Here is a 20,261-nt window from a genome sequence, read left to right on the forward strand (position 1 = left end):
CAATCCGTAATATAATCCTCTATTTCCTTCTTCCACGTATGTTTATCGAACCTTCCCTTAAAAGCATCAATATTATTCACTTCAAGCACTCCCTACACTACAATAGCAGGTTCCACATTCTTTTTCGTGGTCTTAGCCACGAGGATTGAGGATTGGGTGCTGCAGGTTATCCACGAAGACCAGACGGGGTTCGTGAAGGGGAGGCAGTTGAATGCGACTGTGCGGAGGCTCCTGAACGTTATTTTTTTTAATTTTAAAATTTTTTTATTCTCCTTTTTCACATTTTCTCCCACATTTACATCCATCAACAATCAACAATAATCAGCAAGATATGTCAGTCCCCATAATAACAATGATCCCATCTACCCACCAACTCCCAAACCTCAACCCGCATGTTTACATAAACAAATGACAAAAAGGAATCAGGGATTACCCGTAGTCACCCTTAATCTTACACAGCTCCCCCCCGCCCCCACCAACCCCACCCCAGGTCTCCAGCTCCTCCCATCCACTGCCTCTTGTAAAACCCCTCCTCCCAACCTCGGTTCCTTCCCCCCAACTTTCCACCCCGGCTAGACCACTCGGACCCTGTTCTACCAGGCTCCGATGGCCGCAGCCCCTCCCCCACCTCACTCCCGTTCACTGGCCGGCTTAAACTGGCCAGCGTGGAGGCCCCCGCCCGGGTCCCTTTCCCACTTGGCCGGCCCTAGGAAAGCCCAAAGATCCCCTTTTAGCACACAAACCCCGCATATCCACCTACACCCCAAAGAACCCTCATTTTGAGTGAAAGTCCCGTCCCTTCCCTTGTCCAAATATATACCACATTGGCTCCTTTAGTCTCTACACCCGCGCGCAGTGATACAAAAAAGAAGAAAATACAGTCATGAGGTTACATCGGCACATGGCCATTCCTCAATTTCATAGAATTTATCATAGAATTTACAGTGCAGAAGGAGGCCATTCAGCCCATCGAGTCTGCACCGGCTCTTGGAAAGAGCACCCTACCCAAGGTCAACACCTCCACCCTATCCCCATAACCCAGTAACCCCACCCAACACTAAGGGCAATTTATCAGGGCCAATCCACCTAACCTGCACATCTTTGGACTGTGGGAGGAAACCGGAGCACCCAGAGGAAACCCACGAACACACGGGAAGAATGTGCAGACTCCACACAGACAGTGACCCAAGCCGGGAATCGAACCTGAGACCCTGGAGCTGTGAAGCAATTGTGCTAATCACCATGCTACCGTGCTGCCCCAGAATTTGTCAGTTCTGCCACAGTCCTTCTGCTTTCTCAAACTCCTCCGCTGCTTCCGCCTTTCCAAAATAAAAGTCCCTGAGCTTGTAAGTCACCCTCAGCTTCGCTGGATATACAATGCCACACCGCACCTTGCTAATGTACAGTGCCCTCTTCACCCGGTTGAAGGCAGCCCGCCTCCTTGCCAGCTCCACCCTAAAGTCCTGGTATACACGTATACCAGCTCCAGCCCACTGCACCACCCGCTTCTGCTTGGCCCAGCTCAGGACCTTCTCCTTCACACTGTACCTATGGAAGCACAGAGTCACTGCCCTTGGCGGCTCACTCGCCTTTGGTACAGGCCTCCACGACCGATGAGCCCGATCCAGTTCACATCGGGAGGGATCCTCCCCCTACCCCAATAGTTTTGCCAAAATCGCGGCAAAATACTCAGTCGGCTTCGGTCCTTCAACTCCTTCGGGCATCCCCACAATCCTCAAATTCTGTCGCCTGGATCTGTTTTCCAGGTCTTCCATTTTTCCTCGCAGATCCTTGTTAGTATCCATCACCTTCCGCATCTCTTTTCCCATCGAGGCAAGTTGATCACCGTGCTGCAATAACGTCTCCTCCACTTCCTTCAGCGCCTCCCCTTGCTCTCGCACCTCCGCCACTGCGCTCGCCACCTCCGTCCTCACCGGGGAAACCGCCTCCTCCACCAGCACACTCAAGACCTCCCTCATCTCCTTCCTCACCGTCTCCATGCATTTCGCAATCTGCGCCAAATGCTTTTCAAATTCCGCAGCCATCACCTTAGTTATTTCTTCAGCTGTAAGCAGTGCGGCCTTGCCTGGTACTCCAGCCTCCATTTTCCTTGATGACCCCGCGGTGACCTCTCCACTCCCCGACGGACCTTCAGCTGTTTTTTTTCCGGCCGTTTTCTTGCTCACCCTCGACATTTTTCTTTGTTCTTTTTTTCCTCCTGCGTCTTCACTGTGCCTCCTCCGTGCCTTCTCCCTGCTTCTGCCGCCTCCATGGACCCTGGGACCGGGCTTAAAGCCCCGAAAATGCCGTTGCCGAACGGGAGCTCTCCATTGTGCGGCCGCCTCCCGCCCGCCGTCACCAGAAGTCGGTTCCACATTCTTACCACTCGCTGGGTAAAGAAGTTGCTCAAGCAGGACTTGTCCTTTTGAGATCCATGTTGGCTATATGTTATTGGTGGAATTTCCTCACCTTTTGGCAGAGTGAAGCAGCGAACGGGAAAAGGGGTGGGGGGGGGGGTGGGTGAAGTGACCAGACTCAAGGGCAGGCAGCAATGTAATTTTTTAAAGATCGTTGATACAAAGGCCGGGACTTTACGATCCAAGTTCTCCCCGCCACTGCTGCCAGCGAGAATGGAGAATACAGCACTCAGCCAAAACTCCATTCCCGCTGGTGTGAACAGACGGAAAATTCTGTCTGAAGAGTTAAAAATAGAACCACCATCATGGGATTTCCCGCTCCCCATACACAAACGGAATCCCCCCACGATGAAACTCCCCTCCCAGTGGACCCTTCCATGGGGGATCTGTTGTGAATCACCCTTGTCATACCCTCACGCCGACTTCATTGGGCAATTTAACGGGGGTGAACCATGATGCGTAGAGGCCTATAATGACATTTAGATTTATTCAAACGGAGATCCTGACGTTTAACGTCGGGATACCCGCTATGTCATTGGCAGGGTGTCAGGGACAATCGGAATGGGAAATCCTGCCGGACTTTCCGCCCTACCACTGATCCCACTCCCGGAAAACAGGAATGGAAAATTCCCCCTTAAATTTTTGGTTTCTAGATGTTTCTCTATTCTCTTCTTTAATAGGGATTCCATTATCTTTCCTGCCACCGAGTGGTCTCTTAACATGCCTAGTTCCCTTCATAAATATAGGTATGTGTTAGCCATGTGTTAGTGATTTATCACTATATCTTTTCTCCATTGTCTCGCTATCTGTTCCATAGATGATTTTCAAATGCAAATCCCTGCCTTTGTTACCCAATACCTATTCCAAACTCATTCAGAACTCTTGCAGTCTAACACTCAGTGTGTCTTTATCACCCATCCAATCTTCTGTTTGCATTGTGCTAGATTGGTTCCTGGTTAAACTTGATTTTACAATCCTTTCATTTTTAAATCCCACTAAGATCTCAGTCCTCGCTACCTCTGTAGCCTTCTCCAGCCCTACAATCCTCCCTGAGAAATCTGCAACTTTGAACTCTTGTTACCACTATTGGTGGCCATGCCTTCAACTGCCAAGGTCCTAAGATCTGGGATTCATTCCTAAACCCCTTGGCTCACCACCTCACTTCCATCTTTTAAATCCACCTCTAGGGCCAAATTGTTTGTTGTCTGTTTTAATATCCCATTATGTGGCCAGGTATCAAATTTTATTTATTCCTGGGATATTTTACTACAATAAATGTACTTCATAAATGCAAATTGGGGTTGTAGTACCATCATATTTCGCTGTTTTAGTGACTTTACTCCCAAGATTTGTAGAGGGTGGGTCATGGCTAACGAACCTCATTGAATTTGTTGAGGTGGGTAAAGTAGTGGCCAAGAGAACATCTATGGATGTTGTCTGTATGGATCTCCAAAACACATTTTGAGAAACATTCTTCATGAGAGATTGTTTTCTAAAGCTGAAACTCATGAACTTGAAAGTAAATTATTGGTGATTGGAAGTTAGCGGAGTGGCAGTTAGAACATAGAACATAGAACAATACAGCGCAGTACAGGCCCTTCGGCCCACGATGTTGCACCGAAACAAAAGCCATCTAACCTACACTATGCCATTATCATCCATATGTTTATCCAATAAACTTTTAAATGCCCTCAATGTTGGCGAGTTCACTACTGTAGCAGGTAGGGCATTCCACGGCCTCACTACTCTTTGCGTAAAGAACCTACCTCTGACCTCTGTCCTATATCTATTACCCCTCAGTTTAAAGTTATGTCCCCTCGTGCCAGCCATATCCATCCGCGGGAGAAGGCTCTCACTGTCCACCCTATCTAACCCCCTGATCATTTTGTATGCCTCTATTAAGTCTCCTCTTAACCTTCTTCTCTCCAACGAAAACAACCTCAAGTCCATCAGCCTTTCCTCATAAGATTTTCCCTCCATACCAGGCAACATCCTGGTAAATCTCCTCTGCACCCGCTCCAAAGCCTCCACGTCCTTCCTATGATGCGGTGACCAGAACTGTACGCAATACTCCAAATGCGGCCGTACCAGAGTTCTGTACAGCTGCAACATGACCTCCCGACTCCGGAACTCAATCCCTCTACCAATAAAGGCCAACACTCCATAGGCCTTCTTCACAACCCTATCAACCTGGGTGGCAATTTTCAGGGATCTATGTACATGGACACCTAGATCCCTCTGCTCATCCACACTTTCAAGAACTTTACCATTAGCCAAATATTCCGCAGTTGGTGTAGATTAGGGCCAATGGGCATATATTCTAATTGACTGGATGTGACAGTCCCGCAAAGGTCTATGTTGAGGCTTCAACTATTGGCTGTAGCTTTCATGATGGCATAGAAAGTCACATATTCAAATTTCCCGATGACACAATGATGGGGGGCATTATGAACAGTGTAGACGTAAGTATGATGTTACAAAAAGCTGTTGATTGATGAAGAATGATGGGCAAAACTGTGCCAAATGGATTTTAGTGTAGGCAAATGTGAGGCCATACACTTTGTTCTGTTGTTATTCTTATGTCCGGGGTAATTTCAAATGGTGCAAACTAGAAACAATGGTGGTCAAAACAGAGTTGGACGTCGAGAGATCACTAAAATACCATGAACAGGATATAGAAAATGATCAAAAATTCTCACCCTTATGTCCAGAAGACCAGAATAGAAAGGGGTAGAGGTTATGATTTGCTATACAAAGCCCTGGTTAAACCACACCTAGGGATAAGAATTCTGGATGCCACACTTTAGGAAGGATATATTGATCTTAGAAGGAGCGCAACGTATGTTGACCAGAATGATACCTGCAATCCAAGGGTTAAATTACGAGGAAAGATTACCCAAACTAGGATTGAATTCCCTGGAATTAAGACGATTAAGGGTGATTTTACCAAAGCTTTCAACATACTAAGGGGGACAAAGTAACTGTCGTTAGAAGGTCTAGCACTGGAGGCTATAGCCAAAAGAAAAAGGACCAGAACCTTTAGGAGTGAAATTAGGAACATACAAAGGGTAGATGTTGAGAACACTTCCTATTATGGTAATTAATGTTGGACCAGTTGTAAATTTTAAACCTGAGATTGATATATTTTTGTTATCCAAAGCAATCACCTGCTCACGGACGCTCAGTTTGGGTTCCAGTGGGGGCCATTCAGCTTCTGACCTCATTACAGCCTTGATCCACACATGGACAAAAGAGCTGGATTCCAGAGGTGAGGTGAGAGTGACTGCCCTTGACATCAAGGCAGCATTTGACCAAGAGTGGCATCAAGGAGCTCGAGCAAAACCTAAGCCAATGCGAATCTAGAGAGAAACTAATGATCTCCCTTTGACATTCAATGGCATTACAAATGATCATTGCTGAATCCCCCCACTATCAACATCCTGGTGGTTACCATTGACCAGAAACTGAACTGGACTAGTCATGTATAATACTTTAGCTACAAGAGCTATTCAGAGGCTGAGGATTCTGCTCGACCCATCCAGGACAAAGCAGTCGGCTTGTTAGCAACCACTCACCATCTTAAATATTCATTCCCTCCACCACCGATGAACAGTGGCAGCATTGTGTACCATTTACAAGATGCACTGCGGGAATTCTTCTGGGTTCCTTCGATGGCATCTTACAAACCCATGGCCTCTACCACCTACAAGGACAAGGACAGCAGATGCATGGAAGTTCCCCTTCAAGCCACATATCATCCTGATTTGGAACTGTATCGGCCGTGCTTTCACTGCCGCTGGGTCAAAATCCTGAAACTCCCTCCCTGACAGTGTATGTACATCACGTGGACTGCAGCGATTCAAAGAAGATGGCTCATCACCACTTTCTCGAGGGCAATTAGGAAAGGACAATAAACACTGGCCTAGCCAGTGAAGCCCACATCACATGAACAGACAAATAAAAATAAATTCAAAGATATTAAAGGATATGTAGCAAACATATGGAACGAGGTTGCAGATCAGCCATGACCAGAGTCAAGAGGCAAGAGCTAAATGGTCTCCTCCTAGTCCTATGCTCTTGAAGTGATATTTGAGTAGTTGGTTTTCACTGCACGATTCCCACATTTCTTACAGTGTTTACTTGTAGTTCAGTTACCTTGTAGAAGGTTTGCAGACGGTGATCTAAAGTACTCGCGCAGTTACGGTGGCAAAGCGTTGCGCTGGTCAAGGAGACACAGCCTGAGTGAGTGAGACACAGACAGAATTTGGTAATTTGGTGCAGTGAGGTAATTCGGTGAAGAGTGGGAGAAGGTGCTTTTTCCCGACTGTTTTGTTCTCTCTCTTTCTTCGGGCCTAATTTCGGGAGCCGTTCGGAGGAGGAGGAGCAGCCTCTGTGAGTATAAAAACCTAACGGTAACTTCCTGTTTTCCAGTTGTTTTTTTTCCCAAAAGTGATGTCAGAGGGAAGCTGTGATCTGATTGGTTGATAGCAAATCTGCCCCAAATTAAAAAAAAACACAGCTAAATTCGTAAACTTAAATTAAACTAATTAATTAAATAGTGATGGCTGGTCAGGTGATGTGCTTGAGCTGCTTGATGTGGGAGCTGGCAGATCCCATTGCGAGCTGCAGCGACCACATCTGCAGTAAGTGTTGGCTGCTCGAAGAGCTCCGGCTCAGAGTTGATGAGCAGGAGTCTGAGCTTCAAACACTGAGGCACATCCGGGAGGGGGAGACTTACCTGGACACTGTGTTTCAGGAGGCAGTCACAACTGTCAGAGTAAGTAGTTTAAATCCTGCCAGTGGCCAGGGACAGCAGGGTGTGACTGCAAGTCAGGTAGGTAAAGGGAACCAGCAGTCAGGAACTCAGGAGCCTCAGCCCTTGACCCTGTTCAACAGGTATGAGGCACTTGCTCCCTGTGTGAATGGCGAACAGGGTTGCAGGAAGGATGAGTCAGCTGACCAAGGCACCATGGTTCAGCAGGCCATTCAAGGGGAGGGAGTAAATAGGCAAGTTGTATTTGTAGGGGATTCTATTATCAGGGGGATAGATAGTATCCTTTGTGAGCAGGATAAAGAGTCCCGCATGGTATGTTGCCTGCCCGGTGTTAGGGTGCGGGACATCTCTGACCGGCTTGAAAGGACACTGGAGAGGGAGGGGGAGGATCCAGTTGTTGTGGTCCATTTCGGTACCAACAACATAGGCAAGTCTAGAAAAGAGGACCTGTTTAGAGATTATAAAGAGCTAGGATTCAAAGGAGAGGTTACGATAGTCCCCATCCCACAAAATATGACACAGTGTATGGAAAGGCTCAGTAAACCAAGGTCCACCCACTAAGAAAACAAAAAGGGACGGTCAATAGAGAATTAAAGGTGCTATATTTAAATGTGCGCAGTGTACGGAACAAGGTGGATGAGCTTGTGGCCCAGATTGTGACTGGCAGGTATGATGTGGTAGGCATCACAGAGATGTGGTTGCAGGGGGTTCAGGACTGGCATTTAAACATCCAGGGATTCACAACCCATCGAAAAGAGGTGGGCAGAGGGGGCGGGGTTGCCTTGTTAATTAGGAATTAAATTAAATCAATAGCACTAAACGACATAGGGTCAGATGATGTGGAGTCTGTGTGGGTAGAGTTGAGGAACCACAAAGGCAAAAAAAACATAATGGGAGTTATGTACAGGCCTCCTCACAGTGGTCAGGACCAGGGGCACAAAATGCACCACAAAATAGAAAGTGCATGTCAGAAAGGCAAGGTCACAGTGATCATGGGGGACTTCAATATGTAGGTGGACTGGGTAAATAATGCTGCCAGTGGACCCAAGGAAAGAGAATTAATTGAATGTTTACAGGAGGGCTTTTTGGAACAGCTTGTGATGGAGCCCACGAGGGAACAGGCCATTCTGGACTTAGTGTTATGTAATGAGCCAGACTTGATTAAAGATCTTAAAGTAAGGGAACACTTAGGAGGCAGTGATCATAATATGGTAGAATTCAATCTCCAATTTGAAAGAAAGAAGGTAGAATCAGATGTAAAGGTGTTACAGTTAAATAAAGGTAACTACAGGGGCATGAGGGAGGAACTGACGAAAATCGACTGGGAGCAGAGCCTAGTGGGAAAGACAGTAGAACAGCAATGGCAGGAGTTTCTGGGAGTAATTGAGGACACAGTACAGAGGTTCATCCCAAAGAAAAGAAAGGTTATCAGAGGGGGGGATTAGGCAGCCATGGCTGACAAAGGAAGTTAGGGAATGCATCAAAGCAAAAGAGAAAGCCTATAATGTAGCAAAGAGTAGTGGGAAGTCAGAAGATTAGGAAGGCTACAAAAACAAACAGAGGATAACAAAGAGAGAAATAAGGAAAGAGGGGATCAATTATGAAGGTAGGCTAGCCAGTAACATTAGGAATGATAGTAAAAGTTTCTTTAAATACATTAAAAACAAACGGGAGGCAAAAGTAGACATTGGGCCGCTCCAAAATGATGCTGGTAATCTAGTGATGGGAGACAAGGAAATAGCTGAGGAACTAAATAAGTACTTTGCGTCAGTCTTCACAGTAGATGACATGAGTAATATCCCAACAATTCAGGAGAGTCAGGGGGCAGAGTTGAATATGGTAGCCATCACAAAGGAGAAAGTGCTAGAGAAACTAAGAGGTCTAAAAATTGATAGATCTCCGGACCCAGATGGGCTACATCCTAGAGTTCTAAAGGAGATAGCTGAAGAAATAGTGGAGGTGTTAGTTATGATCTTTCAAAAGTCACTGGAGTCAGGGAAAGTCCCAGAGGATTGGAAAATTGCTGTTGTAACCCCCCTGTTCAAGAAGGGAACAAGGAAAAAGATGGAAAATTATAGGCCAATTAGCCTAACCTCGGTTGTTGGCAAGATTCTAGAATCCATTGTTAAGGATGAGATTTCTAAATTCTTGGAAGTGCAGGGTCGGATTAGGACAAGTCAGCATGGATTTAGTAAGGGGAGGTCGTGCCTGACAAACCTGTTAGAGTTCTTTGAGGAGATAACAAATAGGTTAGACCAAGGAGAGCCAATGGATGTTATCTATCTTGACTTCCAAAAGGCCTTTGATAAGGTGCCTCACGGGAGACTGCTGAGTAAAATAAGGGCCCATGGTATTCGAGGCAAGGTACTAACATGGATTGACGATTGGCTGTCAGGCAGAAGGCAGAGAGTTGGAATAAAAGGTTTTTCCTCGGAATGGCAACCGGTGACGAGTGGTGTCCCGCAGGTTCAGTGTTGGGGCGACAGCTGTTCTCTTTATATATTAACGATCTAGATGACGGGACTGGGAGCATTCTGGCTAAGTTTGCCGATGATACAAAGATAGGTGGAGGGGCAGGTAGTATGGAGGAGGTGGGGAGGCTGTAGAAAGATTTAGACAGTTTAGGAGAGTGGTCCAAGAAATGGCTGATGAAATTCAACGTAGGCAAGTGCGAGGTCTTGCACTTTGGAAAAAAGAATCGAGGCATGGACTATTTTCTAAACGGTGACAAAATTCATAATGCTGAAGTGCAAAGGGACTTGGGAGTCCTAGTCCAGGATTCTCTAAAGGTAAACCTGCAGGTTGAGTCCGTAATTAAGAAAGCAAATGCAATGTTGTCATTTATCTCAAGAGGCTTGGAATATAAAAGCAGGGATGTACTTCTGAAGCTTTATAAAGCATTAGTTAGGCCCCATTTAGAATACTGTGAGCAATTTTGGGCCCCACACCTCAGGAAGGACATACTGGCACTGTAGCGGGTCCAGCGGAGATTCACACGGATGATCCCAGGAATGGTAGGCCTAACATACGATGAACGTCTGAGGATCCTGGGATTATATTCATTGGAATTTAGGAGGTTGAGAGGAGATCTATTAGAAACTTACAAGATAATGAATGGCTTAGATAGGGTGGACGTAGGGAAGTTGTTTCCATTAGCAGGAGAGACTAGGACCCGGGGGCACAGCCTTAGAATAAAGTCACTTTAGAACAGAGATGAGGAGAAATTTCTTCAGCCAGAGAGTGGTGGGTCTGTGGAATTCATTGCCACAGAGGGCGGTGGAGGCCGGGTCGTTGAGTGTCTTTAAGACAGAAGTTGATAAATTCTTGATTTCTTGAGGAATTAAGGGCTATGGAGAGAGAGCGGATAAATGGAGTTGAAATCAGCCATGATTGAATGGTGGAGTGGACTCGATGGGCCGAATGGCCTTACTTCCGCTCCTATGTCTTCTGGTCTTATGGTAATATAGGTGGTGATATTCAGCTTCAGTTTGGGTGAAAAATGGGTGGTCGTGAATTGGCAGCCATTATTCGCCTTTCTTTGAAATCAATGAACTTGTTGTCGATAATGGATACAATTTGCTACCACCCTGTTTTGCAGACCAGTGAAGTGAGTTAAACTTCACCCCGATAATGTGTAATAAATCTAGAAATATATATAGTATGTACAGTACATATGTATAAATTTAAAGAAGATAGCCTAGATGTATTAATGTCATGGGTATCTTCGATAAGATTTACAGCATCTGAAACAGAGGAAACTGCGGATAATGGTTGACTGAGTAGTGTAAGGCTAAGGAATGCTGTACTCAATCCTGATGCAGGAGTTTAAACTGTTTCTGATTGACATAAATAATCAGATTCAGAAAATTACTGGAAATGATTTGAATGCAAGGGTGGAGGAGGCAATGGACTCTAACAAGCTGCTGAGACACTTGCAATTTGATTACAGCATGCTGACCAACTTACTCCTTTTCAAAGCATCTAGACTGGACAGTAAGAGCACAGGTTTTGTTCAATGACAGTCTGGTTTTCAAACTAGCACAAACTTTTAAGTGTAATCACTGCCACGTTAGCAGCATAAATACAATCGGTAGAATTTGATTGCACAAGGACATATGATAGAAGCAAGCTTCAGAAGGGCGCATGCAGATTTTGGTGTGTGAAGGCAGCAAATATGTAAATCTTTTAAAGTGACTGTGTGCGTAATTGTAGGATCTACATGGTATACAAAGATACCTGGATAGGATTTATCTTCCAGAGGTGCAAAGTGCCTCTGACAGGAAAGGACTACCGTTCCTAAGGTTCTCCATTCCAATGCTCATGTCCATTCACTGCATCAACTGCACTCTTATTTGGCCAGAGTCTTCACTTAGGATGAGTGACACCTCTACATTTATTGGGTCACCTGTTGGAGACCGGGTGAATGACCTGAGATGTGCGTCAGGATCCTGTGGAAGACCTGACGCATGGACCAACACGAGAATTACCTGTCAAGTTTCAGTTTCTGATGGACAATTCCTCTGCTCCCTGGGACCCTCCATGAATGCCTCCGGCTCTGAGTTAGCGTCGGAGACTTTGAACAGTTCCGATATACTTTCCTGAATATTTAACCAGGAAATGTTAGATAGATTAAAACCTGGACTGATTCCTAGGTGACTACAGAACTAGCCCTCCCTGACCCACCACCTCTCCACTAAACCACCCACTCCCCCAAGTACACACTTGACTAACCTAAGCATCCAATTTGTTCCCTCAACCTGACTAATCTAACTACCCTCTGACATGACCTGACCGCCCCCCCCCCCCCCCCCAGCCCTTTCTACCTCTCCGATTGCCACCTCACCCACCCTATCCGCCTATGCACGTATCCACTTACCTCACCCGCCAAGAATGATGCAAGTGTGGAACTGTCTCCCATTTAAAAAATCATAGATGCCAGCCCGATTACTAATTCAAAATATGGGATTGACATTTTTTCTTCTAGCCATGGGTATGAAAGTTATGGAACTAAGTTGGGTGGATGAAGTCAGGATACAGATCAGTTATAATTTCATTGACTGGAAGAACAAGCTTGAAGGACTAAATAGCTTACATTGTTCCTATGTTCCTCCTGACTGAAAATATGACTTTTGGTGGAAACCTTTCTCTTCATGTGCAGTGTAGCTCCTCTCCCAGATCACGCATTTCAAAACTGCTTTGGTGGGCTGCGACAGAATATTTACCACTGCATGCCATAATGTTACAAACACATACCTGTAATCACGCAAGGGTGTAAAACATGAGCTCATTTCACCTTAGCAGTTCTAACATTTTTAAAACAGCTGCGTAGGTGTGGTACTTTCTTATGGAACAGATCACGTTTATTTACGATCAACATTTTAACTATCTCCCGAGTTAGATAGTGCTATTTAGTGTACTTCTGGTTAGACATGTTGACCTGAAATTTGCAGTCAACGACAAAGGGATGAAGCTACCTTCTGACCGCAAAGGCAGCTGCCCACAAAAGGTCCAGCAGGCTCTTTAGCGGGTTGATTTTCTCTATTCTGACAAGATTTTGAAACTGGCGCCATCAACAGAGGGGGATCTGTGGTGTCCTGCAACGTGAAGCCATCGGGAATGCTGATCTGCTAATTACCAGACTAATACCTGGAATGGGTGGATTGTTTCATGAGGAAAGGTTGGACAGCCTAGGCTTGTATTCGCTGGGATTTAGAAGAGTAAGAGGGGACCTGATATATAAAATCATGAGGGGTCTTGATGGGGAGAATGTTTGGGAGGATCTAGAACTAAGGGGTCACTGTTTAAAAATAAGAATTTGCCCTTTTAAAATGGAGATGAGGCAAAATGTTTTCCCTCAGGAAGTCGTGAGTCTGTGGATCTCTTTTCCTGAAAAGGTTACGAAAGCAGAGTCTTTGAATATTTTTAAGGCAGAAGTGGATAGATTCTTGGTGAGCAAGGCGGTGATAGGTTGTCGGGGGTAGGTGGGATGGAGATTTGAGATTACTATCAGATCAGCAATGATCTTGGGCGGGACTTTCCGGTCCCCCAATTGCTTCGCTGGATCATATACTCCCACCACTTGTCAATGGCATTTTCCATTGAAGCCACCCCACGCCGTCGGGAGACCCGCCGGCGGGGTGGGCTGCCAGTGGGAAAAGTGAACTGGAGAATTCCGGCCCTTATTAAATAGTGGAGCAGGCTCAAGGGGCTGAATGCTCTACCCCTGCTCCTTGATTGTGTATTTGGATGAAGCATTCATGCAGACAGCAAATCAGGATATGCAAAGTTTGGATTATGATTAATTTTTCAATTATTTTACAATAAGAAAATGAAGAAATTGAAAATATACATGGGGATAAACTAGAATCTGAAAATTGTAAAGAAATGTAAAAAAATTGAAATTAACTTTTATAATTTTAAAAATCATAATTTAAAGATTTTTATGAAGGGTAGATACTGCACACTTGTAAAGTTATTTTTGTAGGACCAAAGATGCCGTTCATTCATAATTAGGGCTCAGTAGTTAGGGCTTTGCACACGAGCAGTGGGAGGGAGCACATCATGAGTGAGACACAACCAGAGTGAGTGTGAGTATCGGGAATTTGGAGCACAGTGGGAATTCTGTGCAGAGGGGAAAGTGGTGCTTTTTGCTTTGCCTTCTAACTTTTTAAATCTTTAGAGAGTGGTCTTGTCCGGGACATAGATCCACTTGTTTAACAAAAATGTGAAGGCCTTTCCCAAGAAAATGAAATTTGTCAACTTTCACATTACATGCCAATGCCTGCAGGACTAATATTCCCATATTATTGAAATTCGCCCAGCATTCGATTGTACAAGAAGCCTTTAAATAAAGCATTTTCATAGTTGTTTAAGGGAATTAAGGATTTTGTTTTTACAGATCACTTTGACCAACCAAGTATTGAACCGTAGCCTGAATAATACCCTTTGAAACTTAACCCAGCTGCTGTTCGCAAATGCGAAAGATTACATCTGCATCTACACATTATAGAAAAAAAACAACTTCTCAATGAGTAAGAGGAATGTGAATATGTAAGAAGCAAGTTACCCTGTCCTCCAAATACAAAGCTTTGACTGCAAATTGCATTCTTTTTGAGGGTATAATACAGTCAGTAGAAATGCATATTTATCAAAACTGACATCTTTTTGCACTAACTTAAAACATAGTTGGTTTGGCAAGCTGATGCAAATCCACAATTTGGTTGTCAAGGTGAAATGAGAATGGGTGTGCTGTCAAATTATCTTTCATCATGTTACTTTCTTCAGTTTCTTTGGGTATGGCTCAAGTTTTCTGTCACACACAATTTCCTGTAAGCAAATGCAAATATTTTGACTTTGCCTTGAGAACAGAAAAAAAATATGAAAAAGGAGTCTGCAGACTATAAAGAAACAGAAATTTTGTCAGTTTGCACATATCTTTCTTTGGATTCAGATAAAACAGAAAATGCTCAATGGAATGAAAAGTAGTAAAAAGAAAACATGCCCCCATTGTCTGTGAATTCCTTTGGGCATTTTTTTGAGAGATGTGATAAAATTCTATACAAGTGCCAAGCTCTTTACCATTCCATTATAGCACATTTAAAGAAGATTTGGATGAATATTGATTGAAAATGCAATTGAGAGTTTTAAGGAAAGGTCCAAATACAGGTGATCAAATACACTGTAGAATATCCTGGTTTTCGCATTGATAAACCAAGAAAATGTGTACTTACGAAAGTAACTGGTCAAGAATGAACAATGCAGGATACAACGTAAGTTTTAAGGTACGTGACCCGGAGTTTTGCTAGATCTCCTTTAGTGGAAGGCAGGTAGATTTTCTCATCAGGAGATTGTGTGGGTTAGTTAGAGTCGTCCTAAAGTGAATTGTACATAACTTGGGGAAGAATTAAGCTTGATTAGCTTAAGTTTTACTCATGGAGAAGCATAGGCACTCTTCTCTGTACCTGTTCTGAGTGACACAAGCGAGATAAGTGAACTGAACTGCGGAGAAAGTTTGTTGCTGAGCTTTGTATTGTTGCAAAATTGCTTTCTTGAAGGAGAATACAAACATTTTATCTCTTAACTTCAGGGCCAGCCAGGCTCATTAGGAAGACATGGCCCACAAGGTTCCTCCGACCTTCAAGGACCACGAGGCCCACCAGGATTAAAAGGACAGAACGGAGATCGTGGATCACCTGGATTTGCTGGAATAAAAGGGGATAGTGTAAGATAAAACAAAACATAGCTGCATGCAAAATGTATTACCCACCACCATCTGATATGATGAGAGCAACCCAGCTATTGCCAACTTGCAACAATATACAAATACATCAGGGATAACCCTTCGAACTAGTCAAGTGAGCAGGAAACTGGATTTATTCTTTAGAGGTACTATTGTTAGATCATTGGTACTGTGTTGCCTAATGGGAGGGTACCTACACCACTGCAGCGGCACAAGAAGGCAGCTCATCTCCACCTTCTGCAGGGCAATCAGGGATGGGCAACAAAAGCTGGCGTATCCAGCAGGGCCCTCAACCTATCAAAAAATTTAAAAACAATCCTATTTGCATTTGAAGACAGGGTCAATGATATTTCGAGGATCTGCAAATTTAGGGAGGGGGGAAAAAAAACATTCAATTGTATTTAATTACCATTTGACAACAGCACCAAGAACCATACTCTGAACGTCTGATAATCTCCAGAATTGCCCTGGGCTGCGTCGGTGCTGTGCTAGTGCAGCTTTGGTAGAAGAATGGTGGTGGATCAGCAGTTTTTCCTGTTAATTGTGCTAAAGAGAAAGGAGAGGAAATACTTGACACAACTCTGTAACGTTTTTCATTTTCCAGGGTCCGACTGGTGTTCCTGGCTTTCTAGGATTGGATGGCATTCCAGTGAGTACTTATTTGAACATTTTCTACTTGTTAACCATAATGTATTTTTTAGCTGTATATTTTTAACTGATAGACTGACTGATCTGCCGATGGTCTAGTCAGAAACTAAGGGCTGAATGTTACGGCCCCGTCACAGAGCGGGTTGGGCTGTAAACTGCGGCGAGCCATTCAAAAGTCCATTGATTTCGGGAGCAGAAAATCCCGCCAGCAGAAAATTCCACCCAAGTTTCTGAAGCTCAGCACCATACAGTAATACTTACTAATGGTTTCATAACAACTTATTAAATTATTGATTATTTCAGGGTTTTCCAGGACTGCAAGGCGCACGGGGACCTCCTGGGCCGGATGGCTGCAATGGATCTCGAGGAGACCCTGGCCTCCCTGGAAGTGAAGGGTTTCCAGGAAGACCTGGTTTACCGGTAGGGAAATCTTTATGGAATCTAATCATAAGGAGTCATATCTTCAGGCGGAAAAGTTGTTAAGATATGGAAAACGTATCACCACCTCCAGAATTGAATACTGATTGAATGAAGTCACTGCAAAGGGGAGTGAATACACTTTTCAATCAGGAGAATAAAGGGATAGGGGGCTAAAGAGAAAGGTGATGAAAATGAATGAGATCCTGGCAAAGAACCTGGATGATAGGATGAGCCAATGGGTTGATTGGCTTTTTCTCATTGTTAATTTAAAGAATTTTCTTGTACATGTCAGACTTTTCCATCGCAATCTCATTTCGAACATCCACATTCATAAGAACATTAGGGCAGCATGGTAGCACAAGTGGATAGCACTGTGGCTTCACAGCGCCAGGGTCCCAGGTTCGATTCCCCGCTGGGTCACTGTCTGTGCGGAGTCTGCACGTTCTCCCCGTGTCTGCGTGGGTTTCCTCTGGGTGCTCCGGTTTCCTCCCACAGTCCAAAGAATCATAGAATTTACAGTGCAGAAGGTGTGCAGGTTAGGTGGATTGGCCATGCTAAATTGCCCTTAGTGACCAAAAAGGTTAGGAGGAGTTATTGGGTTAAGGGGATAGGGTGGAAGTGAGAGCTTAAGTGGGCCAGTGCAGACTCGATGGGCCAAATGGCCTCCTTCTGCACTGTATATTCTATGTATCTATGTTCGAGAAGAACTAGCAACAGGGGTAGGCAATCCCTCATTGATTAGCTCTTCACTAGTCATCCTCAAAACCTAACTGTTTGGAACCTCAATGTCCTATTTGATTCTGAGATGATATTTTGCCTTCATGTCTCCTCTATTTCAAAGGCTCCAGCTCAGTGGCATACTCTCTTTCCCCATCAGTCACTGAATCCTTCCTCTGTGCCATTTGCCATCTCCACACCCAACTATTCCATAGCTCGATCTATCTGCATAAGAATTACCGATATTCTGTTGCTCAATAAAAATTCGAGGAGAAGTACCTCACCTTTCGATCGGCACTTTACAGTCTTCAGGCTCAACATTGAGTTCAATAAAGTCAGACTAACCACTGCCCCAATTCTGTTCTCTTTTTCTTTAAAGTTTCAGTTTTTACTCTTTTTTTTCTTGCTTTTGCTTTTGTATGGAAGCTGTTCACCATTCTACTTTTCACAGCTTGTCTAGACACATTTCTGCTTCTTTACATGTCCCATTGACCGGCTTCCATCACCACCTGTTTTGTCATTTAATCTCTCCTACCTTCCACCCTAGCACACACCCTCGCTTCTGTTTGTATTCCACCCCCCCCCCCCATTTTCACTTGCTTACAACCTATTATATTTCCAACTTTTCCCGGTTCTGATGAAGGGTCATCGACCTGAAACATTAACTCTGTTTCTCTGTCCGCAGATGTTGCTTGAACTGCTGAGTATTTCCAACATTTTCTCAATTTGTTTCATATGTCCAGCATCTAAAGTATTTTGCTTTTGTATTGCGTAGCTCTACTTATTAAACTTCAGCTCATCCAACAGCCAGGTGTCCAAGTCTTGTTCCCAGTACCTCTTAAGTAGAAATTCTTATCCTTCATTTCTCTTCATGGCCACACTCCTCTTTATCTACTTAACTTGCTACAGACCAGGGGTGCAATTCTCCCACAGGCGCCGGAATGTGGCGACTAGGGGGTTTTCACAGTAACTTCATTTGAAGCCTACTTGTGACAATAAGCGATTTTCATTTCATTTCATTTAAGTGCCGACGCCGGAGTGAAAACCAGAGTGTTTCACTCCGATGTCGGAGCCCGCTCCCAGCCCCCTATTCTCCCACCCCCCGGGGGGCTAGGAGCGGCGTCGCGCCATTTACGCGTGCTGGGCCTTGGCGGCGCGTAAAAGCGGCGCCGCGTAAATGACGTCACCCGCTCATGCGCGGTTGCCGTCCTCCCCGAGGCCGCCCCGCAAGAAGATGTTGGATGGATCTTGCGGGGCGGCGGAGGAAAGGAGGTTCTCCTTCAGAGAGGCCGGCCCACCGATTGGTGGGCACCGATCGCGGACCAGACCCCATTTGAGGCCCCCCCGGTGCAGGAACCCCCTCCCCCCCGCCCCCCTCCCCCCCCGAGGCCACCCGCCAGCAGCGACCAGGTGTGGACGGCGCGGCGGGAACCCGTCATGTTGGGCAGGCCGCTTGGCCCACCCGGGCAAACGGCGAGTGGCGATTCTCCGAGCGGTCAGCCGTGATTCTCGCCGCGCCGGTTTTGGCGGGGGGGGGGGGGAGAATCGCGTGCGGGTGTCGGGGCAGCGTGGCGGGACTCGTGCGACGCCCCGGCGATTCTCCCACCCGGCTTGAGGGGGTGGGGGGGAGAATTCCGCCCCATATCCCTACCTTCCCCTTTCCTCTGACTCTGACCACTTTGCACCACCATTCTCAGCCGCACACTTCTGCCTCCCTTCATTTAAGACACTGCCCTCTTTGACCAGGCTTTTGGTCACCTCTCCATGATTTCTTCTTTGGTTTGCTATATCTTGGGAGACCCCGGATTTCTGCCTGTCATCCAGAAACTGGCTTAAAGTAAAATAACAGTGCTTACAGTTATCAGAAGTGAAGACGGTTAGTTGTGTGGTTGGGTGGCAGTGACGAGCAGAGCAGAGTGTCGAGGGAGGTGGGATTAGTGAACATGGGAAGCAGTGAACAGCTGAAGGAAAAAGAGAGCAAAGGTTGATTAGAGTGGCTAAGAGTGTTGAGAAGTTTCAGGTGGCTCTTCAGCATGCAGTGGCAGCAGAAGGGTATCTTGCAAAAACGTTCACACAGGTTGTGCTTTGGAGATGCAACTGGAAAAGCAACTAGGAATAAGTGGCCCAACTTTGGCTGGCAAAAGGTAATATTAAATCCAAAGAGGAGTCATATGAAATTGCCAGAAAAAAACAGCAAGCCGGAGGATTGGGAGCATCTTAAAATTCAGCCAAAGAGGACAAAAAATTTGATCAAGTGGGGGAAATAGAGTATGAGTAAAATTGCAGGGAACATTGAAACTGACCGTAAAAGCTTCTATAAATGTGTGAAGAGAAAAAGGTTAGTAAAGACAAATGTAGGTCCCTTACAACCAGAAGTTGCGGAAATTATAATGAGGAACAAAGAAATGGCAGAAGAATTGAACACGTATTTTGGTTCTGGCTTCACAAAAGGAGCACAAGTAACCTCCTAGAAATATTAGGAAAGCAAGGGTCTAATGAGAGAGCAGAACTGAAGGAAATCAGTACAAGTAAGGAAATGATCCAGGGAAAATTAATGGGGTTAAAGGTTGACAAATCACCAGGGCCTAATAATCTGCATCCTAAAGTATTAAAGGAAGTGGCCCTGGGAATATTGGATGCGTTGGTGGTCATCTTCCAAAATTCTATATACGCAGGTGCAGTTTCTACAGATTGGAAGATTACAAATGTAACCGCACTATACAAGAAGGGAGGGAGAGAAAAAAGGAAGAATTACAGACCAGTTAGCCTGACATCAGTAGTCGGGAAGATGCTAGTCTATTACAAAAGATGTATTTATATAACATTTGGAAAACATTAACATGATTGGACAAAGCCAGCATGAGTTTATGAAAGGCAAATCATGCTTACAAAATCCACTGGAGCTTTTGAGGATGTAGCTAGTAGAATAGATAAGGGAGAACCAGTGGATGTGGTGTATTTGGACTTTCAGATTGTTTTTGATAAGGTCCCTCAGAAGAGGTTAGCAGACAAAATTAAAGCAATGGGATAGGGAATAATGTAATTG

At 45.0% G+C, this 20,261-nt stretch overlaps 1 protein-coding gene across 1 annotated transcript in view; it reads left to right on the forward strand.

Annotated features, from left to right (window-relative positions):
• LOC140389020 (uncharacterized) overlaps window positions 1-20,261 on the forward strand; it is a 278,261-nt gene that overhangs the window by 88,224 nt on the left and 169,776 nt on the right. The window contains exons 5-7 of the mRNA XM_072473187.1: window positions 15,278-15,412; window positions 16,035-16,079; window positions 16,382-16,498. Coding sequence (XP_072329288.1) covers window positions 15,278-15,412; window positions 16,035-16,079; window positions 16,382-16,498 — 297 coding nt within the window. The remainder of the gene's footprint in view (window positions 1-15,277; window positions 15,413-16,034; window positions 16,080-16,381; window positions 16,499-20,261) is intronic.

The sequence above is a fragment of the Scyliorhinus torazame genome, chromosome 14 (assembly GCF_047496885.1).
Source record: "Scyliorhinus torazame isolate Kashiwa2021f chromosome 14, sScyTor2.1, whole genome shotgun sequence".
Taxonomy (NCBI): Eukaryota; Metazoa; Chordata; class Chondrichthyes; order Carcharhiniformes; family Scyliorhinidae; genus Scyliorhinus; species Scyliorhinus torazame.